The sequence below is a fragment of the Castor canadensis genome, chromosome 2 (assembly GCF_047511655.1).
Source record: "Castor canadensis chromosome 2, mCasCan1.hap1v2, whole genome shotgun sequence".
Classification (NCBI taxonomy): Eukaryota; Metazoa; Chordata; class Mammalia; order Rodentia; family Castoridae; genus Castor; species Castor canadensis.
This window is the reverse complement of record NC_133387.1, coordinates 89,376,355-89,401,042: the sequence shown is the minus strand read 5'-3', so window position 1 is coordinate 89,401,042 and position 24,688 is coordinate 89,376,355. Positions and strand designations below refer to the sequence as shown.

General features: G+C 44.0%; 1 protein-coding gene across 8 annotated transcripts in view; it reads right to left on the bottom strand.

Annotated features, from left to right (window-relative positions):
* Mindy4 (MINDY lysine 48 deubiquitinase 4) overlaps nucleotides 1–18,540 on the bottom strand; it is a 112,442-nt gene extending 93,902 nt beyond the window's left edge. For 7 of the 8 annotated variants that reach the window (XR_012445266.1, XR_012445267.1, XM_074065242.1 and 4 more), the window contains exons 1-4: nucleotides 18,400–18,540; nucleotides 12,301–12,420; nucleotides 8,107–8,342; nucleotides 4,763–5,009 (exon numbers count right to left, since the gene is read on the bottom strand). Coding sequence is in view for 6 of the 8 variants with exons in the window: in XM_074065242.1 (XP_073921343.1) it covers nucleotides 4,763–5,009; nucleotides 8,107–8,342; nucleotides 12,301–12,420; nucleotides 18,400–18,462 (666 nt within the window). In the remaining 2 variants the exon portion in view is untranslated. Of the gene's footprint in view, nucleotides 1–4,762; nucleotides 5,010–8,106; nucleotides 8,343–12,300; nucleotides 12,421–18,399 lie in introns of those variants that run through there. The other variant, XM_074065246.1, reaches the window with a different exon arrangement.
* Between the last annotated feature and the right edge of the window lie 6,148 nt (nucleotides 18,541–24,688).

The window sequence follows — 24,688 nt, the reverse complement described above, 5'->3', positions numbered from 1 at the left end:
ACATACTACTCATTCTGGGAGGTGCCACTCTATGCCACCACTCCTATGTGAGTGCAAGTGCCACTCTCACTGATGGCCCAACTGCACAGATCCCACAGTGCCTGCAGCCTTTCTCAGACCCTTCACCACAACACTTCAGGTGGCAGAAGGAGTTGTCACTCTAGTTTCAAATCCTTGCATTCCACCTACCAGCTGGGTCACCTGTGGCAGTTTTTTAATGTCTCTGTTCCTCACTTTCTCACCTACAATAAATCCACAATCCATTTCTAAGTCACCAAACCTCAAAAAATGAGGATTTCTTTAGTAATCCTGTGGCAAACTATTTTCAATTGTTTAGAGGTTGCCTACAGCTTCTTAAACTATTAATATTCTCATGTTTAGTTGCTGAAATGTTTATAATTTTTGTTTATGGGCTTATGTGGTATGTGACTTATGCACTGTGTAAATTTTGAAATTCAAAAATAAACAAACCAGTCTACATCCAAAACACACTTGCCCCAAAGAATTTGGATGAGGCCCTCGTGTAAGGATGAGGTAAGGCACTAGGACAGAGCAGGCACATCCAGCAGTCAGCAAACCTTCACTGCCTCCTGCCCCCACTTACAGATGGTCTCAGCCGGCTCCTGGCAGTAGGCCAGGAATGGCGAAGGTCATTCTTCAATGGATGGTGGTATCCACAGAACTCCCAGCTAAGCAGCCAATACCTACCTCATAAGCATTCAAGATTTGCTTCATTTTTTAATTGAAGGAGTTCCAAAGAGGTGAGTGGAATGTCCTCTCTTCCTATCAGCAATTAACTGAGAAAATGGGCACTCTTGTCACTAATCACTAACACTAATCAATCAAAAATGTGCAGTCGGAGTGGATGGACAAAAATAAAGCCACTAGGCTTCCTTTGGCTCAGATTTCAGGACCTCTCAGCATTTCCAGAAGTAGTTCTGGGCCAAATGGTAGCCTGGATTGGAAAAAAGAAAGCTAATTTTGCAGGGTTCTGGCCTAGTGGAAATTACTAGGCACTATAAACCTACTCCAAAAGCTGCCCAGGGCATCCCCTGCACAGTATAAGGAAGACATTAGTCACCGTTCCCAAGGAGACTCAAATTTCTGTCCTAGGGGAGCCCCACCTCATAACTCATCCTTAAGTACAGAGCTGACATGGTAGCAAAAACTGATGAGATGCCTCACTAACCTTGGCTTCTTCCTCTTGCACAACAAGCAAGGGCTAAAGAACAAAACACCCTCCAGAAAATTTGGGGAAACTCCACAACAGCCCATATCCTTCAATGTCCTTCGTAGGACTGGGGTATCCTGGAGAGATATCACCTCCCAACAATTACCAATGGGAAGAGTTGGCAGCCACGCCCAGTAAGGCGGGTCCAAGTCACCTCCCTCTCCACTTTCATGAACTACACACAAAAGAATTTGAATGTCACAGCAGAAAAAGATCCAGGCATTCATCTGGCCCAGTGGGAGTCCTCAGACCCTTTTAGGGAACTCAAAACTATCTTTGTAGGAATTGCTATGGTTTTGGTATGATTTGTCCCCCAAAGGTTCATGTGCTAGAAGCCTGGCCCACAGTGTGGAGGTCCTGAGGTGGTGGAATCTTAAAGAGGTGAGACCCAGCAGAAGGTAATTAAGTCCAGAGGCAGCACCCTCAGAAGGTATCAATGCAGGTCTCATGGGACTGGATTAGTTCTTCCAAGAATGAGTTATTATTAAGGGAGCCTGGCCACTCTTTTGAATTCCTGTTCCACACACACAGCCAGTCTCGCATGTGCTCCTGTCATGACCCACTTGCCACGTTGTGATGTAGCCAGAAGGTCCTCACTAGAGGCCAAGTAGATGGGGCCACCCAATCTTGGACTCTCAAACTCCAAAGTGTGAGGTAAAGAAACCTCTTTTCTTTACACATTTCCCAGGGTCAGGTATTTTGTTACAGCAAGAGAAAGCTGACTATGACCCAATTTGCCTTTTCCACAGTGTTGACTTTGCATGCAAAGCAATAGTGGGGAAAACTGCTGGCCTAGAGCATGAATCAAGGTAGCAACATTAAACTTCACTGGTATTCTAGATATTCCTCATCACCATTCACTTGCAATAAAAATGCTAATTTTACTTAAATTGCCCAGGCTAAAGCATAAACATTAACTTTATTCACTTGAGACTGAACAGTACATACCTTCTCAATATTCCATGTGACAAAAGTGGGAGGTACATACATGCACTCTGCTGAGTGTAAGGGATGGAGTCAGAGCTTCTGCAACTGCCTAACCTATGAGTGAATTGCTGTTATTTTCATGGAACCACAGAAAGACAAGCCATGGTGACTCAGACTTGGGTATTTGGCAGGCATTTCTTTAAAATAAACCAAACCTGTCGTGCCAAGGGAGGCAAACGGTGCATTATTGTCAGTGGTAAATTACAAGATGCTGGGTAAAAACCAGAATTTTGGAAAATGCATCTTCCACTGTGAGCTGGAGGGCTTTGCAGTACTTAAATTTTTCTTCTGAGGAACTAGATGGTTACACCCAATGTGACTCCAACAAATGTGATACAGATAAAGACGAATGTGTCCACATTTGAAAGTACTGAATAGCTCAGCAACCAACATTTTCCAAATAACGAATGCATCATGTTGTAAATTGTGAGGGGGTAAAAGATTGAAAGTGTGAGGCAAACTGACAGAAACTGATAAAGTACAAAAAGTTGATTCATATGGTTTAAGGATATGAATTAAGAAACTATAAATTGTCTAGTTTTAAGATAGTATCAAAAAAGAATGTCCCTAGATTTCTGAAAAGGCTATTAAAATATTTTCCTTTTCCCTGCTAATCTGTGGCCAGATTTTCTTCATACATTTCAATTAAATCACCATATTGCAATAGACTGACTAAATGCAGAAGCAAAAGTGAGACCTGAATTGTCTTCTACTGAGCCAGATACTGAAGAGAGTCACGGGAAAAAAAAATACAGGGTTACTCATCTCACTCGTTTTTTGTTTTATAAAAATAGTTTTTTCATTAAAAATAAGTTGTTAAGTGTAATGAGCTTACTACTTTAAGTTTAATGATTTAGTAAGTAAACATTTTTCAATTTCTCAGTCTTAATTTCTAGTAGCAAATGTCAATAGTTACAATCCACATAAACATAAGCTCTTGGGCTCCTCAGTAATTTAAGACCATAAAGAGATTCTGAGACTCTGCCATAGTCTCAACTCTCAGTCAGATAAGCTCCCTTCTGCCATATCCCCAGCAGATGGAGTAACAAGCTTTCCCTCAACACAACTAATCTAGTTCCTTCAAAAACAGCCTACTTCACTGATGAGGTCGCCCTGACTGACAGCTTCTCATACCAACCTCTAAACGTGGGAGCCAGTTGTGCCCTGTGGAGCCCACAGGCAAGTCTACACCACTCAATCTAGCAAAGGCCAGCAAGCACACATGCTAAGTGCAAACATGACAGAGACCCCTGCTCTCAAGAGGCTTACAGGCTCAGTCCAAGTTGGCTAATTGAGTTGCATTCAGATGCTGCTCTATTCACAGACATTAACTATTCAAGATGCCCAGGATGTTCTGAAGTCACACGCAGGCTTCATAGATAAAAAAGAACACTGAGATCAACTAGTAATGTCTGCCATGGGCACAGCATCACAGACTGGCAGTCTGAAAGCCACATATTTGCCATCCTGGGACTAAGCTATTCCTACCTTCATATTTAAAGAAATCACTCACATTCTGCCAACAAGATTTCTCTTCACAACATCTCATTCACATTAAACATCTCTAATACTTAGAATTTTCTCCAAACTCTTTGCCTTCCCATCCCCTTTCTTCTGGGCATGGTCCAATTGATGAATGTCCTTCTTTAATAAGACAACTAGGATGGGACATGGCATCACACTATGACCTGAACCACACAGAGGAAGAAGACTCACACCCTTCACCTGGGCAAGATGTGTGACTAAGTACAATGAAATCCCGGATGCCCAAAGGAGTTTCCGACCACTGTCTAACAAGAGAGCACAGTCAAGAGAAATCAAAACTTTGACTAAAGATCCCACACAATCCTGGCAGAAGCAGGGAGAGGACACACATGAGTTAGGACAGTGTTGACATCTATGTCCACATCCCAGCACATGAAACTAAGTGAGATGGCAGGTGATGTGGGCGCAGACAACCTATCACAGGCTTGCTCATGCTCCCTGAGTGACTGACACTGCACTCTGAGTTTTCTGTCTGATTTTACTTTGCTTTGTTCATTGCTTTGCAAATTCCTTTCATACTTGCTCCCTCACTTGGCTTAGTCCCCACCAAATGAGATACACCATGGTCCTTCTTTAAAGGAAACCTTAAACAATGATGCTAATTTTTGAAAGAACAAATGAGACAACTGGGAGACTATAAGGAGACTATAGTAATTCCCTTTTAATTACCATGGTTTAAAAAAAAAAAAAGATGTTCTCTAGACTTGCACAGGTCCCCACTCCTGTACCGCAAAAACACAACCGGGAATACATGTCTTCATCAGATAAACCATGGCACCCATCTCACTGACAAGATGGACAAATGAATGCAGAGAGGATGATGAAGCCTGCCAAAGGACGAGGGGTCACTGTTAGCAGAGGCACACAATCTCCCCGCCCCTCCACACAGATTCCCCACTTCAGGGGCTATTCTATGAGGTCCACTACAAGAACAAGTGGTACCCCAAGCCCAGTTCCCACTGCCCTGTCTAAAAACAACAGAAAGAGCAGAAGCCCCACCTGTGGAGAGCTGGCGGTGGGTCCAGCCATCATGCCACGGACAATCAGGCCGGACTTTGGCCTGGTCTTGTCCACTGGCTTCTTTCCATCCATGGAAGGCTCCGACAAGGGAAGCTGATCCATCTTCTCCCACATGGATGCCAAAGCTGGGCTTTCACTAGGGCTGGTAGGCAAGGGCTTGCTTTTGTGCAGAGGCCTTTTAGACGATACAAAATTATCAAGCATGTCCCCATCAAGATTGTCATGTCTGCAAAAAAGGAATACTTCCATTAGAACAAGAGTCCCCAGAAGGAATTAGCAACATGATAATAAATTCCACATTCAATGGCCACTCAAAGCAAGCCCATTCATAAATATATGATGTTCCTGACAAGTTGATGTTTTGTCACAAAAGGTAAGGAACAGAAAATACTTTGGTATCAGGGTAAGTCCAGCCTACAAAATAAGACCAGCAAACAGAATCAGAGGTGGTGGTTCCATAACAGGATCCCTCAAGTGCTTATGACTGAAGAGCATCCTTGGTCTTCTAGACCAGAGTGATCAGGGAAAACCAGAACCCTGACGCTCAGTCTTGCTGCAACACCATTGAGACCAGTAGAGAAAACTCCTGACAAACTTGGCACAACCTGCTGTTGCAGTAAAGCTAGACAGGAATGCCAATGACTTCTTTTCTTTGGAACAGTGGGAAAGGCAGGGGTAGTAAGAGAAAGAGAAAGCAAAAGAAAATGGGAGGTGATGAAGGAAGGTGAGGAGTGATAAAGAACAAGACAAAGACTGAGCCCAAGAAAGAATAAGAGACCCAGGTAAAAAGAAACCTCACATGGGATTAGTCAGAAGCCAGCACTCCCCTGACAGCTTACCTGTTTCCTACCCCTGGACTCTGGCATAGATGGGTACTAAAACCTACTTTATGCCATACAGCCCACCAAGCCATGGATCACACAGCAGGGTCCAGAGGGGCAGCAGTTACATTTACTATAATTGAGGCATGTCGAACAGAGAAAGGGTCCAGAGCTAACCTGGGACATCCGGAAGGGCCTCTAACCAAGACTGCATTGAATCAAGAGACTGAGTAGGCATGGGATCCCCCAGGAGCACCCCAGGCCTGAGCACAAAGATCTACAAAGCCGATGTGTTCGGGTGAGCAGTGGGGGCTGGTCATGGATGGGGTTTTCAAGTTATCTTAAGGAGTTTTGAGTTTTCTCCTAGTCCTTTCAGCAAGGAGCAGCCAGCCAGACTTGTTCTGTGGCAAGCTTATACTCTCAGGTCAAGGGTGGATTCATGAAGAAGTTGACCAGAGGCCTGGGGAATAGGGCAGTGCCCACAGAAATGATACAGGAAGAGAAGACTGGGGATTGAACTGACGCCCTTGCCATCAGGGCAGGAGAGGGTATCTAGTGTCATTAACAACAAAGAGCTGACAAGATGCAAAGATGCAGAAAATAAAAGGCAAGGAGGAATGAAGGAGGACACCCAGGTATAAGCCTTGAGGAACTGGGTGAGACTCGGGAGCTCCAACTGCTTCACTGCTGCATTTTCCACTGTACCAGAAATATTTGCTTTCCCAGCCAGGCAGCCAGGCAGCCAGGCAGCCAGGCAGCAGGTGCCTTTGAAGGGGGGCCACTTTCACATCACCCTCACCTGAGGCCTTGAGCTTGGGATTTGTAATGGTCTCACTCTTCATGTGACACCCATGCCCTGAGCTTAAGCCACCCTCACAAAGAAAATGCTTTGCTTCCAAGCAGAAGAAAAGGCCCACTTCTTAGAAGTTAAACCCACTGCTGGTGACAGCATGCATGCATGATGGTGGTGAATTAAACCCATTGTTGGTGACCCCATGCAGGGTAGGACAGTTGTAAATTAACATAACTGCTCTCTAGACTACAGAGGTTCAAACAAGAAAACGAAATCATCTTTTTCCTGAGAGTTCCAAAAGAACTTATCTCTCAGATTTTTTGCATTCTACGGTCTTTTATTGCCTTTTAGATTACTCTACTGCAGGCCTGTTTCCAAAAAAACCCAACAAAACAAGCCCATGAACCTTAAGAATCATAGAATGTAAAATAAACCTTTTGAATTGTAAGTATGCTCCATCACAAAGTAGTCCATTCTTGTGGCCTCTTGGCTAATAATAACCCCCAAGGATGTCCACATCCTGACCCCTGGAATCTGCGAATGTCACCTTACACAGTAAATGGGACTTTGAGGATGTAATTAAAAATCCTGAGGTGGGAAGAGTATGATAGACTATCTGGTGGGTCCACTGTAATCACAGGTGTCTTTCTTAGAAAGAGACGGGAGTACCGAAGTTAGTGGTGAAGTTAGGAGATAAAACAATTTGAGCAGAGCTTTGGGGGACGTTGCTGTAAGGTTGAAGAAGGAGCCATGAGCCAAGAAACACAGGGAGCCTCTAGAAGCTGAGAAAGGAAAGGCAGTAGATCTCCCCTCATGCCTGCAAAAGGAACTAACCCTAAGGACACCCTGCCTTTGACCTAGTGGGACTGATTCTGGACTCCTGACCTCCAGAAGAGGTACATTGCTTCAAAGCACTGATGTTTAAATTTCATATGTTGACCTGGCTAAGTTGTGATGCCTAGGTATTAAGTCAAATATCGGTCTAGATGTTTCTGGGAAGGTATTTTGTAAAGGTGATTAGCACTTACAACCAATTAACTTTAAGTAAAGCAGGTTATTTTCAATGATGTAGGTAGGCCTCACTCTATAAAAGGCCTTACAAGCAAAACCTCAGGTTTTCTGAAGAAAGAAATCTTCCTCAAGATTATAACATAGAAATCCTGTCTGACTTTTCAGCCTTCAGACCTACTCCATAATTATAATTTGCCAACCCCCAAATTGGATGATCCAACTCTTTAAAATAAATTTCTTTATATATACATATATTTGGCATACACGTACACAAATACACATACACACACACACATCCCTAGCCTATAATGTGCATTCAGTAGAAACCGTAGTTTGAATTTTGATCCTTTCTAGTGATAGGCAATTCCCTGTCCCTCTCTCAATTCTCGGTGGTGCTAGTGAGCAGCAGCTACCAGTCAGTCACATAATCATAAGAGGAAACAATTGACTCCACAGTGTGCTGTGTGGCTATACCAGGGTACTATAAAGTTCACTAAATTCAGTGCATTTTGAAGGGATCGTTTCAACTGAGGATGGGTTTGTCAGGACATCACCCCACCATAAGCCAAGGAAGGAGCCTCTGTATATGATGTTGGCTCTATTCCTCTGGAGAAGGCTTACTGATAGAGCCACTAGGTACACAATGATTTGTCACCACAGCAAACTCACATGCAGAGTAAATGGGAAAAGACAGATACCTGGCTTTGCTTGCTTCTGACAGCAATATTCTCCATCCTGCATCTTCATCTGAAAGGTCATATATATCTACCAGCTTTGTCTCTGAGCATCTCAATGGAAATCTGTTATTTTTCTTTGGAACTGAGAGGGCAGGGATTGAGGTTTCTTGAGTTAAATTGTTATCCATATTTCCAATGTAATCCAAAAAGTATCTGGTAATGAGTTCAAGATTTGTTTTTAGAGGATTTTCCTTTGCCTATCATGGAGAAAGGGAAAAAAAATCATTAATTATATGTACAGCAGGGGGGAGAAATGACCCAAGCCTTGTATGCACATATAAATAATAAAAAAAAATTATATGTCCAGCCTCAAGATAAAGGTGAAAAAGATGGCTATTCTAATTCTTTGACATAAGTTTACCAACTTCTCACTCACAATACATGCTTTCAGCAAATACACACTGGTTGCATATTTTATGTGCCAGGCACTGTGTTGGGCAGAAACACAAAAATAACAAAATCTCTATCCTAAAAGAATTGGCACCCACTGCATGGATCATGCAACTCAATGAACAATTATAAAAAAATATGAAATGAACAGAGCAATGCCTAAGCAATCTCCTCTTGGATTTTTTTCCTCTTAGGAACAACTTTATAAAATATATATCCTTTCATTTTAAAAAATGTAAGTCTGAGGCAGGGCATGGTGGAATGTACCTGTAATCCCAGCTATGTAGACAGCACATGTAGAAAGACTGAGGCCTGAGGGTAGGCAAAAATGCAAGACCCTCTCTAAAAAATAACTAAGGCAAAAAAAGAGCTAGGGGTATGGCTCCAGCAAGCAGGAAATCCTAAATTCAAACTCCAGTATCACCAAAAAGAAAGTCTGTAGGACACCACCAATTCTATAGATTCCTAAGTACTTGGGGCCTGAGTATTTGATTTGAGTAAGATCAACATTTAACTTTGAACACCAGCAATTATAGAGACAACTGGAGCAGAAAATTAATATGAAAAGTATAGAGGGACAATAAGGATTGACTCAGTTTATACCTAACCCTAATTTAAAAGGTAGATGAAATTCTTCAGTAGTAGAAATAAGTGCTGTCAGTAGACCTGCCTGCACTAAATATTCTCTTTAGAAATTTTTTTTAAATACAGATTCCCATGTAAAGCAAAAAGCAAGAATCAGAGTCTTAACTTCTCCTAAAATCAACCTCAAGTAATTTGGGCAGGCACGGTTATCAAGTGGATTCACAGGCTGTCTTCAGGCACCTGGCCATATGTCAGTTCCTACCCCACTTGCCTAGAAACACCAAGGTCCTGCTGAGCTGTGGTCAATTAGAAAAGGTGGTCAATCAATCTTATTTTTTAATTGTAACTCTTTTCAAATGAAGTCTTGGCAGATTGGATTGGTATAGAGGTGTGATCAAGCTATTTCTGAAACACCCAGGGGAACCTCCAATCTATCAGAAAACCACTCAGATATGTATTACAGGCCATGGAAGACCCTAGGCCTGGTTTCTCTCAAAGAAGTGAAGCATGGAATTTCAAGACAAATCTGTAAACTTCAACCAACTGCCATCAACCCATAGGTGCTCTCTCCTTTCTAGAAATTCTTGCGCTCCCCCTTGAGGAGAAAGAGGCCATGGCAGCCAGGTGAAGTAGGACAGTTGTCCTTTGGGGCTGGGGTCACATTCAGCACCTTATCCCCTGTATGCATTCATGCATGCATTGATTTTTGCAGTCGGAGTCACAAAGCAGCTGACAAAGAATCTAGTGCACAGTAGGTCCTCCGGGCATGCTAAGTCCTTCTCCTGATATTCCTCTGATCTATGCTGCAGAGCTCTCACACCAAGACCACAGCCCATGAATGATGACAAACTTCAGCAGCCTTATCAAATAGTAAAAATCAGGGGATGATCTATTTTTCTCTTTTTTTTTTTAGTATGGGGCCAAGATAAACTTTCTGTCTGAGTCTAAATGAAACTTACAATGAAGAGAGTTGAGGGAAGGCTATTAGATAATTTATTTCAGCCTTCTTGTTTTTTTCTGTCAATAGGAGCAATATGGAGTTCGGACTGTCTGGATTACACCTTAAGGTTTTCACACCACTTGGCTCACAATAGTCATACATAACATTTATTGAATCAAGATATCGTTTTTCAAAAGCTCAATTTTACATTGTCATTTTAATCTACTGTATATCTATGGGGAAAAACAGGTTACTAGGAGTATTAACATTAAATTACAGGGCTATCCTAGAATTCTGCTAGCTTTGGACTGAAAGAATGTCAAGATTATCATGAAACAGTCTAATAAGCACATTTTTCCATAAAATATAGGCTCCAATTCATTATATCGCAGCAAATAACTACATAAATCAAGTAATCAGGTACATATCAAGGTCTAATGAAAGTATCTTGAATGGCTTAAGGTAACAGTTACCTTAGGGAAAGTGGAAACAGAAATAATTTGAGTAATTTTCTGGAAAATTAGGCAAAGGTGATTTTACATAAAAACCCAATGTACCAGAATGGTTCACTGAATTTTCTCCATAAAGATCTCACTCCCTGTGGAAAATCTCCCTAAATGTACAAGCCATCCTCCTGCCTCAGAATCCAACAACCAAAAGAGACAGAGTATCTACTGCCAGATCAGCAGTCTTCTTTCTCCAGGACTGCATGCATGAGGGGGTACAGGGAACAAGGGGCTGAATGTCACCCCAGCTCCAGAGGACAACTGTCCTACTTCACTTGGCTACCATGGCCTCTCTCTCTCTTCAAGGGGGAATGCAAGAATTTACAGCAAGTATGGTGCACCTGTGGTTTGAGGGCAGTTGGTTGAGGTCATCCCATCCTTCACCTCATAGAGGGAAACCTGGCCTAGGGTCCTCCTTGACCTATAAAATATTTATCTGAATGGTTTTCAGGTGGACTGGAGATACCACTGGGTGTTTCAGAAATAGCTTGGTCACACCTCTATACCAATGCAATCTGCCAAGACTTCATTTGAAAAGAGTTATAATTAAAAAATAAGATTAACCATCACTCTTACAATGGGATTGGGAATCAGAATTTCTATCCTGTAACTGATTGTTGAGACCTCAGACAGTCACTCTTCTCTGGTTCACAACATGGAATCCCATTACATCAGTGGCTGCAAAGCTGTTCCACTGGGCTCTGAGTGGCTGGCCCAAAAGGCCAAGAAGGCCTTCTCCTCCTCCTTCCAAAAGTGTGCTTCCCTTCTGCTTAGCATATTAGACTACTGCATGAGATATCATTTTATTGGCTTGCTTTTTAACTTCTGGTAAAATGCGGTACTACATGGTCAATCACCAAGTTCTTCCTGACTCTGACAACAGGCACAATCACAGGCAACATTTGTTGGAGCCCATTCTTTCATCAAATTAGGACTCTATCTTCCTAAGCAGAAAGAGCAACCAAGTCAGAATTGTGGCTTCATTCATTCACATATTTATTCACCCAGCCATTCACTCATTTATTCCACAAATATATATGTGTGTGAACTCCTCATTATGTCAGCAGTGTGTTAAGTATGGGGATTCAATTAATAGTAAACAAAAAAGACACAGTCTCTGGACTTTCACTATGTCCAAGGCCGTGGCAGAAGCAGACACTAAGCAATCACACAAATATACTCTGACAAATGTGACAAACAGCAAAGAATGCTACAGAGTATCATGAATGTCGAAAGAATAGGGCACACCTTCTCCACTGGAAGAATGGTGTTCCATTTGCTTTCTCAGCTCCTGTTTCTGCTGAATTATAAGTCACAGTACGCCTTAGTCCATGTATCACTCAGAACCCAGGAAAAGAATCTTATACAGACAGGGAATGGAAATTTTAAGTATTGCTGAATACTATATTCTTAAGTTCTCACTAAAATTAGCCTATATGGGAGGAGGGAACACATGAAAAACTACCAGAGGCTGGGTACAGCCATAGGCACAGGTTCAAAGTGAACATAAAGCATCCACACACACACACATAACTTGCCAATGAGCAGTGTTGGTCTGACAGAGGCTGAGAACCAGTTCACACTGGGGCGTTTGAATGCATGTTTCTCCCCACTGCAGCGGGGGCCTGGCCAAGAGTCCCCCCAAGCCTCCTGACACTGTTGGCAGGGCCATGAGTGCTTTGGCACAACCAGACTCGGTGCGAGGACTCAACACCACATCTTAAAAGCACGCACCTTGTTCTCCCTGTAGAGAAATTCGAGATGCAAAACTTTACGGAGATCGTTTCTGCTGTTTATGCTGAGATCAGAGCGTGGGCGTTCCTGGTCCATGGTCACACATGTCTTCTTTAAGCCCTGAGAGAAGAAGTCTGAATCACTGTTTACCATTTTAAATCAAAACCTTCCCTTCTATGACGCAGTGTAAACAAGAGACTGCTGATATTCACTATGCTCGTTTTTGCCTGGCCTTCCTTACAAGGAAACTGCAAGAGCGAAAAGCTATCTTAAGAATTCATTTTCAGGGATGGTGGAGGCTCAGGTAGCAGAGGACATGCCTAGCAAGCACAAGGCCCTGAGTTCAGCTCTCAGTATCACCACAAAAAAATAAGTCATTTTCATATAATCTTTAAATTTGCCATCACTTGCACAATTATTATTCCTATTCTTCCAGCAGTCTTGTGGGGTCCCCTAAGGCTGGTTCATCAGCCCATTTTATAGATAAGGAGTGAAATTCATAACAGACTCACCCAAAGCCAGCTTGTCTGCCCTTAATTTGCCCTAGATTTGGAGTCATGGGATATGAAGCTTTAAAAATGAACAAGAGAAAAAAATACAAATAAAAGGCTAATATTCATTTCTCAGATGGGAAAACCAGGAGACAGGGTTGATTTGCCCAGGGATACAGAGAGAAGTCACATGGCAGGGGCTTCTGATCACCCACCCTGTGGTAAATGTTTGCTGGGTCACCAGCAAAGCCACTGACCATCAGTCCAGTCCAATGACTGAGGTTCTTTTCTTCATTTGAAAGACAACCATAGCAGCTGCTCCCCTCTCTGGCCACCATGATACCAAATGACTGCAAGGGGAGAAGACACCTCTCTACTGCTCAGCCTGTGTTAAAGACATCTAGGTGCATTAAGGCCCACAGTGCTAGAGAGGTGTCAACTTTTCCACCTTTTGTGCTCAGAATTAAGTACCCTAACTGCTTAGGAAAACAAGACCAAAGCTGCCTGTCATGAACTTAGGTAGGAAGGCCAATCTCGGAAACAAGAGGTAGGCACCTAGCCTTGAATAGAAGAGAGTGAAAAAGATTTTAGGGAAGGAGCACAGAAAAAGATGTGTGTGTTGGAGAAAAGGCAGACTAGATGCATTGGGGAGAGTGGATTGGCAGGAGAGGTGGCACTCAAAAGCAACCACCTGTATTTCCTCTGGGCTCATCAAAGTGATATGGAACATTCCATAATGAGGGGCCCTCTCTGATGGACATCTCTTTATATCTGTCATTAGTTCCAGTCACCAAGTCTTGGAACATTTAAGAACTCCCCCAACTATTGTGATGCATACCAGCATTTGAAAACCAAAGGGGAGGGATCCAGGAATGCCCTCAGGAACCAACCAGTCCTTGGTCCCATCCAGCCTGCTTAATCTTCATTTCTCAACAAATGTGTGCCCTGCACCCACTAAGTAGCAGGCTCTGTTCTCGTTCTTGATGCAGGAGATGCAGAAGGAAAAAGAGCTAACATCCTGTTGAGGAACAGACCATAATGAAGGGTAAATGTACAGTCTGGCAGCTGCTAATATGCATGGCATGCAAACAGGAAGCAAATGCGAAGACAGGAGCACTAGTGTAGATATTCAGCTATTTGTGGAGCATCATCCATGTGCTTAGTCTTGTCTTCTGGTTCCCCACCTATGACTTTTAGGGAGAACCACTAGTCTCCTAGTCCAGCTTCTAGAAGCAGATGAGTGAACAAATCAAAGTCCCATTCTCAAAGGGCCTACATCTTTACAGGAAAAGACAGCAAGTCTAATATGCTATGGAAATATATACATATGTTAAGGTACGGAGACAGAGAGCGAGCCAGAGAGGGTATGGGGAAGGGTTGCTATTTTAGAAAAGGTACTTATTGAGTTAGTCGAGTGGTTCAAGTGTTAGAGCACCTGCGCAGCAAGCATGAAGCCTTGAGTTCAAGCCCTAGTACCACCAAAAACAAATAAATAAAAAATATTTTTTTAAAAAGAGTGGTTATTTGACAATGGAGAGAAGTGAGGGACGAGCCGTGTAACACCTAGGGGAACAATGTTCCAAGCAAGGAACAGCAAGTGCAAAGAGCCAGTACATCTAGAATCTCATGGCCAGGGAAAAGTGGCAGATGAGGTCAAAGAGGTCACCTGGAGCCATGGAAAAGCTGTGTTGGCTTTTGTGAAGAGGGAAGGGCTACAGGACAATGTGAAAACAACAGTGTGGGTGACTAACAAATTTTTGAAGGATTGGGTGGCTGCTAGGGTGGAAATAGATGTAGAAGGCAGAAGATTAACCAGAAACCATTTAGGAGGCCACTGAACAATGCGCATGAAAGATAGTGGAGACTTGGACTGGAGTGTCTTCATTAGAAATAGCTCATTCTCTATATGCTCTGATGGTAAAGCCAACAGATTAGCTGATAGCCTGGATGGGAGGTACACAAGAGGAGACCAGCCTTTACCTATAAAGTCAGCACTAACTCTAGGTAGTGTCAGAACTGAATTGAATCATAGGACACCCAGCTAGTACACAAAGAATTAAAGAGACCTGGTTGGGTTTTTCTGGGGGGAGGAGGAGGAGTCCACACATTTTGTGCCCAAAGTGTGAATATAAACACTATCAGAGACATGTTTCCAACCAAGTGGAAGTGTAACACATGCAGGTGGAAAGGATTCAAGAATTCAGGGAGAGGTCAGCTAGAGATTAGGCATTTGGTGGTTGTCAGCATACAGATGGTACTGGAACCCATACACTGGCTAGGATGCCTCAAGAATAAGTGGAGAGGAGCAGAAGAGGGCTGCAGACTGAACCTTTAATCCCCCCAGCATGCACAGGTGAGGGAAAGGAGGGAAGACCAGCAAAGACTCCAAGAAAGGAGCCACCACAAAGACAGGAAGAAAGCCAAGAGTAGGTGGTCTACTAGAAGACAAGAAGAAAGTAATCAATTATGACAAATACAACTGCTACATCAAGAAGGACAAGGAGTGAAAATCAGAGGTCAGTGATGGTCTTGACAAGAGCAGTCTTCTAGGTTAGGGGGACAAAAGCCTGATAGGAGTTTGAGAAAGAAGGAACAGAGTTAGAATCAGAATACACACAGCTTTCATAGGACTTTGCAAAAAGGAAGAAGGAAAGACTAGTGGCTATTTTGGCTTGGGGGTTGAGGTGGGATCCTACAGAAGCAGGCAGATGTTCTGACAGAATACTTAGCACAGAAGGGGAGATGTGCAGAGCAGGGATGTGTGAGGATGATAACTAGGGCCATGTCCTAGAGCCTGCAAGACAGGATAGGGACCCATGGTGAGACAGGCCTTTTAACTAGAGGATGGAGAATCCACTCACAGGACCATGAAGAAGGATGGAGTGAATGGTTCAGGCCCAGGAAGGTTAGAAAGTGAGAGTGGGAGCTGGTGGACATTTCTCATTCCTCATGACTGCTTCTGTTTTCTCAGTGAAATCAACTTTGGGGTTAGAGGAGAAAGAAGGTGTGGATCAGTCATCCGGCACTGGAGAGTATAAACAGGCTAGAGAGGTATAACCAGGTAGACAGGGTCCCCTAAGGCACCACAAAGTGAGTGCCCATAGATGTAATGATGCTGTCAACATGTAAGGGTTCTTCTCCAATCTCATCCAGTTCCGCAGGTACAGGCATGGAGGCAGCCAAGTAATTTTACCAGATAATGGAGTGTGGTAAGGGAAAGAAAGGCCAGGGAGTCAAGCACATACACTCTAATAAAGAGTAAGTAAGATGTGGAGAGGGGTTACAGTAGGGCTGAGGCCACTATGCAAAGTTGACAAGAACAGTAGACTGTATGTAGATGCAGAAAAAGTTCAAGAATAATTTTGAGGGGCCAAGGAGGGGGATGAGATGCAAATGAGGACAGACAGGGCACTTGGAATTGCTATGATAGAAATGGTGCAGTGCTGGTGACACTGGAAAAGGTGGCAGATGTCAGATGGGGGATGAGTCACTGCGAGAGAGGGTTCATGACCCAGGAGGCCAGGGTCCCAGAAGAGTCACCTATGTGGACCCTGATATCACCAGAAGGCTATCTTGATCTCCTAAGAGCATGCCATGCTTATTAAGATCAAAGGAACATATGTAGCTGAAGAGTTGAGGATGATGGAGGCATAAAAATCAGATAAAATGGATGGCAGGGTCATAGAGAGTCTTGTGGTCTAATGATGGTGAGAAGCCAATGGAAGGTCTAGTTTGCTTGGTTGTGTTGTTGTTTTGTTTGTTTGTTTGTGACAAGTTCTCACTATGCAAACCAGACTGACCTCAGACTCTCAGTTCTCCTGCTTCAGCCTCCAGAGTGCTGAGATTACAGACATGTACCACCACACCATGCCAGAGGAGGGTTTTGAGCATGGGAGATGACAAGATCTGGTCTGTTTATCCTGGGCAAGTTTCTTGGCCTCCTGGTCCCACAGCAGTCTTACATAAAAGAAAATAATACAAGTATACCTTGTTCAAGACTGTTAAAAAGATTTGGGGAAATGACTAGGCATCTAGAAGGTACTAGCACCAGGGTGGGAACCCTTATGGTCATGACTGCTGGGGACCTGCCTGCGCAAAGTGCTGCCAGAAGCACCAGTCTGTGTGCTCAGCAGAGACCATGAGTCCAGTTCTCACAACTTTTTCAGTGACTGGAGGCAATTCCATTATGCCCTCAGGGCCTCAGTATGTGCAAATAAAACATGGAGGCACAGGAGGCTAGGCAACTAGATGATTTCCAAGGTACTACCCAGTTCAGAGGTCAGCTCTGAAACCCTGTCAGAGAGGTGAGACAGGCAGACGTGTTAACTGTAACATGAGCACCAATGAACAAACACATGAGCCAAGGACTGTACCTACTAGAGTCATATGAGAAGTCTGAAAGAAACAGGACTTGAGATGGGCCTTCGTAGACCAGGGACAACATGGGGGAGAATCTAGAAATGAGAGTGGAAAGGCAGGCTATAGGGAACCCATGGATGTCAGTACTCAGGAAAGGAAGGGCAGTTTTGCTCAGTGCCAAGACTTTAAAAAATGATGGTAGTGGTCAGCTTCCAGAGCGTCACTCCCATCCAACATGCTACAGAACTCAATGATGGAAGATCAAAGCAGACACAATGAGGCTAAACGCATTAAATTTTTTCAAAATAGAAGTAAATTAGAAAAGGTACACAAAGACACTTTCCAAACAGGTACAGAGAAGGGGAAGGAGGTACAAAGTTGAATACCTATGAATACATTGTATCTGTGCCACAGATTCAATGTGTGGGAGCTCCCCATCATAGTATTATTAACCACAACCATAAATCTGCAAAGGATGGGTGTTTTTCCATTTTATAGACAAGGAGACCGAGGCAGTGAGTAACGTGCCCAAGCTCCCACTGCTAGCTGAACCACTTCCATGTAACTTCAAAGTCCTTCCTTTTTGTTCCATTCAGAACACTGTGTTTGTGTATGTGTGGGGGGGAGGGGGCGGGAAGGGTTTCCATCTCAAACGAATGCCTCAGCCCCAGCCCCAGCTCAGTAAATCACATGGAAGCACAGAACCCACAGCGCACAGACCTGAGTCACTTGGTGTAGAACATCAGTGGTTGCACCCCCTTGCTCCATACCCATGACCCCCAACTCCTCCCTCACCCAAGTCCACTGCCACAGGTGAGCAAGAGCTAAGGTCCTCCTCAACTTGTAAACACTTCCCAAACTCTCCTGGGACAAGACAATAGGAGAACCTAACAAAATTCTCCTTCAAGAAGCTGGGAGTCTCACTGCTGACTAAAATGTCCGAAAGGCTTGCATGGGAAGAACTTCCATGGGCCCCGTGGCCTCTCGAGGGGAATACTTTCCAGTGGGACGCGTGGCGGGGGTGCCTGGCGGGGATGGCCGTGGGCCGCTGGAGCCCACCCCGAGGGTCGAGCCTGAGAGGCCTGGCCGGCCCACGGCGGAAGTGGCCACGCCGTCCCCTCCCGAGGGAAAAGGGGCGCTCGGCAGTCGTGCGCAGGCAGCGGGCCAGGGCTGCTCTCCACGAAGGCGCCAGGGCCCAGGCTGCCCCCCAGACTGGAGCAGCGCCTGGTTTCCAGGGACGACCCCTTACCTTCCTGCTGAGGAACTCCCTGACCAGCGAGGCGGCCACCTCCTCCACGAAGAGGTTGTCCATGCCGCCGCCCACGAGCCACGCCGGCCACAGCCGGGGCCCAGTAGTCGGTTGCGCCCAGTATGGCCGCGTTGCCGTGGCGACGGCGGCGTCGGCGCTAGTGAAAACTCCTCCCCTTCCCCCGGGCGGGAGCAGTGGGCGGAGCCTCCTGCAGACTGCACCCGGCTACCTCTGGTCTTGGCCGTGTCCCCTGTGGGTGACCCAGGACAAGAATCGCTCCAATCCCAGGCTCCCTTGCCCTACACATAAAATAGGAAATGTGTCTGTCTTCTTGTTCCTGGAGAGCTAAGCCGCAGTGAAGTGGCCCTGCAAGGCCACTTCAGCTCAGTGCTGTGCTGCTCTTGATGGCCTGGACTCTGCGTCTTGAGAGCTGAAGTTAAATGACAAGGTCCCCCTTGGAGAAGTACTGCCATGCAGTACTGGGGTTTGGACTCAAGGCCTTGCACTTGCTAGTCGGGTGTTCTACCACTTCAACCACACCTCCAAGCTGAAGACGGCAGTTCTTGGTGTGCACCAAGAACTTTGCACACAGTTCCTCATCTTTAATCCTCACAACTGTCCTGGCCAGGTGTTCAGTATCTGTTATTCTTTAAAACAAGACACTAAGATTCAGAAAGGCGAAGATTTTTCTGAACACCACCAGCTGGAAAGTGGAAACCATAGTATTCTGGTATAGCCTGTGTCTTTGCCTAGTACTGTTTTCCCCATACTCAGTCACTAGGATACGTCCTTCTTCATCTTTGTCACCTCTGCACTTCACCTGTTGTGTTAATTTACAAGGAATGACAGACTGTGTGACTTAAAGAACAAAGTTATTATCACAGCAGTCTGGAGCCTAGAAATCCAAGATGAAGGTGTTGTCAGGGTTCTTGAGTCCTCCCTCCTTGCTCATCTTCTTTCTGTGCCTTTACAAATTCTTCCCTCTATAAGGTCACCAGTCACATAGGATTAGGACCCACCAAAATAACTTCATTTTAACTCAATTACCTCTTTACCTATCTCCAAATACCATATTCTGACCTATGAGGCATTAAAAATTCAACATGAATTTTGGGGTCCCAGCTTACCTATGTTTTTCCTTTAAACTGACATATGTGTTACTAAATTTCTTTTAGAAGAAAAGTATTCTCACAAAATCAAGTGTTCAATATGTTTATTAAATCTCTAATAGCCATTAAAATGAATATAAAACCAGAAAGGAAGGTATTCACCTTAAAATCACTTCATGACCAAGACCCCATGTGCCACACTTACTGCACTTTGAGCCTCCCAGAGACATCACTGTAAGGTGGCAGACTACATTATAATCTCTGGGTGGCCTCTCTCTAACCCACCACAGCTCTCTGAGAAGACTCTCTTGAGCACTGAGTGCTGCATGAGACTGAGTATGTGGTTGGAGTGGGGAGCAGTAGAAAACACATGATCCTTGTCCAAGGGATCTGGTGTCCCAGATACAAGACACCCTAATGGGTGCATAATAATAAAAGAATAACACAAGACAGTTTATCACAGATATTAGGAGTTGTGTAATGAGTCTAAGGAAAGAGATTGTCCCCTCATAGAGGCAGATCAAGATGAAATTGGGGGAAAGAGAAAAAATTCATTCATCCATTAATAAGTGTATTGCACCTTCCCATGTGCCAGGTGTTCAGGGACTGCAGATTTAACACTGTAAAATATATGCCTTCTTAGAGGAAGAGGAAAGAGATGGGTATCAGGAGACAGACAAAAATAAATAAGAAAAACACTAAGCAAAGTAGTTATTTTTGAAAGAGATTTTTTAAAAAAGCACAGAGGGATTATAGGAGAGCTTTTGGTGGGCAGAGGTCACATTTTTTAAAGTTCATTAGGCAAGAGTACTTAGTAATATTTCTGCAAAAATTTGAAGAAGAAAGGCTATGAGAGGCTTGGAGGAAGAGCACTCCAGATAAAGGAAATAGCCAGTGCAAAGGCCCTAAGCCAGCGTGTGTGTGTGTGTGTGTGTGTGTGTGTGTGTGTGTGTGTGTGTTTGTGTGTGTTGAAGCAAGAGAAGTTCAGGGATGCATGCTTCTTCCAGAACATACTGCTGGTTTCCAGGGATACAATAACCAAGTAAGATGCCAAGTAAAAAGGCCAGTCTTGTTAGCATGGGAAGGCCAAAAGCCACTCTTCCAGAAATCTAGGGAGAAACTGGATTACATCAGGTATCCCACTCATTTCCATAGGTTCCCTGAAAGTCAATTTGACTGCTCTACAGTGTGTTCCTAAGCTGGAGCACTCCTACAGGGCACTGTAAAGAAGCCCTGCTCTCTTGCCTGGTGTGAGTGTTGGTCAAGGGCCCCATTAAACAAATTCTTATGAAAAGCACACTGGAAACACAACAAGATCATCACAATAAGGGCCCAATCATTATAAATACCAATAATCATTTAAAAAGAAAAAAGCTTTTTCAGATTCCAGGGATAAACTCATAGACTCTGCTAAATAAATAAGAACTATAGCGCATTCTTGTCCAGTACCCAGAAAATACAATTTCTCCATGGCACACATTGACTCTAAACCAGATCTAACCAAGGTGGACATTGGCCTCACAAGGCATTGGCGTCATTTTCACTCACTTTCTCAGAAGTTCAGGGGACTGACTATATGACAAATCTTAGCAATGGAGTTCTATGTGAAAACTCCCAAAGACTATAGACAACATTACATCTTTGTGCAAACTTAAAAGCAACTTAAAGTGGGGAATTATAATTTGCAGGAAAGTATACCTTTGGTAAAGCTTTCAAAAACAAAAGGAAGGGAATGAAGCTGACCCGATTTAGGAGATCAGTTGCAGTGGAGAACACGTAAGTGAATGTAAGTAATTATTCGTGTTCTGGTGTTGTTAGGACATTCATTTCACATGCATTTGTTTTATTGTTTCTGTTAACTCTAGTTAATAAAAGATGGCCTTGCAGAACCAATGACAGGATGTCATGAACCAAAGTATATCATTAATTCTGTGCCCCAAGAATCAAAAGAAAGGGAGGGAAGAAAGAGAAATCCAATGGCCACCACATTACAGGGACAATTTAGACAATTTAGACAATTTAGGTTTTGATGTAACAGATTTCAGAGAAGAGGAGTGGCATGTGTATAAAATCATAGGCCTCTCTCTGTGGCTGAAACTTGGTGCACATGTGAATCAGTAAGCTCCTGTGTTTATGGGAGTCTAAGCACAGGGTTTTTCAGAGCCCCCTAAATTCCATCTGGGCCCTATTTGGTTCTGGCAGCAAGATGTTTCAGGTATGTTGTAAGACTTAGAACAGGAAGTTGAGACCTGCCACCCTGAGGACAGGTGTTTTGTGACAGGGTAAGGATCAAGGTGGTTTCTACCAGGTTTGTCTAGAGAGGGGACTGATTGAATGGACCCCATCCAACCCAAGGCTCCTTGAGGGGCAAGGCAGAGTTGGGTAGTTATCTGGGCTATGGGGTTCCAGAGAACAGAAGCATAAACTCTTGATCCCATAGCCATGCCCTGTCCAAGGCCAAGGGGATGGGAAACATGAAGCTGACAGTTATGATATGTCTGGACCAGCTAGGTTAAAAGGACATTGTGAAAGTCCTGCAAGTGACTTGACCCTCAGACTTTCCCAGGTGTCTGGCTACCATCTCCAGAGGCCAGAACAAGGGGTCCAGCCTAAACCACTCTCCAGGCAACATGAAGGACCAGCTCATCCAGACTCTCACCACATGGCCCTCTCACACCAGCCACCTCACAATCTCTGCTCCTTGGCTGCACCTACAGGGCCACCAACATGAGCCTAGAGATGGAGTAGGTCCCAGGCCCTACAGACCCCTACAGGATAAGATGGGACAGCTTTCCACTTCCCACCTCCTCACTGTCAGAAGTGATGGGGCCACTGTCTATACAGGTAGGTCTGTGCATGGAAGCCATCCAGGCAGAGGTGAGAGGGAAGCAGAGGCATCATGGGGTTTGGGGAACACGTCCACTTTAACCAAGAGAGATGTGTAATTCTTCACAGGTGATGGTTAATTTCATATGTCAACTGAGTTAGGCCACAATACTCAGCTATTTGGTCAAATGACAGTCTAGATGTCACTGTAGTTTTTAGATAAGATTAACATCTCAATAGAAGGCTCTGAGTATAGTAGATTGCCCTCCATTATGTGGCCAGACCTCATCCAATCAGTTGAGGAGCTTCAAAAAAAAGACTGAGGTCTCAAAAGGAAAAAAGGCATTCTCCCTGCAGACTTCCTTCAGACTTGAACTACAACATGAACTCTTCCCTGGGGCTCTAGCCTGCCAAAACGCCCTGCAGATTTCAGACTTGCCAGCCTCCACAGTTATGTGAACCTATTCCTTAAAATAAATCAACAGACTCAATTGAAGATAGATAGATAGATAGATAGAGAGAGAGAGAGATACCAATTGAATATATATATGTACATAATGTATACATGTGTACATATATATACACCAATTGTAGACACATACACACACACACACACACATTATTGGTTCTGTTTCTCTGCCTTGCTAGACGATCCCCAAGAAATGGACCTGGGAAGTTTCTGAACAGAGCTCCTTGGTTGCTTCCTAGGTAAATATAGCTTCTCTGGGGCAAACTTAGACTCTGAGCAGTTGCTCCACACCCTGTGTCCACCCCCCGTCCCAAGTTGTGCTAGACCAGAGTATCCCAGAGGCAATGAGTGTCCACATTGATGTGCTGCAGGTTGGTTCCAGGTGAGCTGGGACCACAGTTTCCTGAGGCCTCATGACAGCTCAAAGAAACCTGTCTGGCCAGGCATCCCAGGCCATCAACCAGGAGCCATCTCTTCAATTATCTCAAACTGCTGCATAAATATTAGCATTTTCTCTGTGTGCCCTGACATCAAAGGTACCCTAGGGCACCACTTATTCTCACCAGTCCCTGGCTCTCTGACCCCTTAGTCCACAGCTCTGAAAAAACCTGGATACCTTGTTTGATGACTTGACTAGGGCACTTGCCTTCAGGATGGTCAGGATGTCTAAGCTGCACACACCTGAGCTGATGATCATGGGGCTTCCCCTACTTCAGCTTCCTAAAGGTAATGTGGTCTGCCTTCAGTTAAGGCAGTGCTTGAGGACCATCAGAGGATTTACTTCCTATCAGTTTCCCTAGCCTGGACCTTTCTAAAGGCAACTTCATTTGGAAAAGGCTACAATCGGTGCCTCCCCCATTCAACTCTGATGTAGAGCTGGTTGCTTCAGGGATCACAAATGCCCCTGGCAGGAAACATGCTAAGCTTCTGCACACAGAGTTGAAGAAGGCAACCCTAGAGCCCTTGCCCTTCTCTTTGTCCCAGGCCTAGTAAACACTAGGTTTATTTGAGAGTGACAGAAAACCCCAAATAAAAGTGACTCAGCAAGGAAGTACTCAAAGAACAATGGGGACAAGTCAAAAGAGCACTACCCAGCTTAAAATGGCTCATACTGGCCAAAAATGTGCACAGAAGTAAGTAATGAGAGTGATAGATTACAATCTGCTGAATAAAATTAAAACCTGTAAGTCTGTTTTATATAACTGAATAAATGAAGAATGGAAAGCTCCTCCTCATGTTTGGATGTCAGCCAATGAATGTGGAAAGAACAGTGGAATTAGAAAATCACCAGAATAATACCAGAATAATAGCAATAATTCATTCAATTAAAAATCATCAATAGATGCTAACTCTAGTAGATATGCAATCTTTATATAGTCTCAAAGTATCTCTCTATAAGATATTTCTGAATTACAAAGTAAAAAAATGTTCCATGCATGGTGGAGAAGGGAGAAAGTTGGATAACAGAGTTATATAACATTACATATAACATTAACACTAACTATATACATTAACCGGGTAACCAACTGACCATAACAGTTAGCTACTTTTGTGTTGCTGTGACAAAATACCTGACAGAAACAACTTTGGGGGAAGGTGGGGTTGTCAAGATGGCAGATAGCTGATGGACCCTGGGAACTTGACCTGCATGATTTTAAACAAATACTCCAGATTTTTCGTGGCAGCAAAGATTGGGTAATTCTACTTTTTAGGCAACCAATATACTACCAACACATCGGGGACACATAGTATTCATTGACTGACCCTTAAACCAACCTTTTAAAGCACATAACAGCCTGGTGCAGGGTCAGGCAGCTACTGCCAGGCCAGCCTGTCTGTTTACCTGCTGGGAGCAACTGGGAGCTGGGTCAGATTTTTTTTCTTC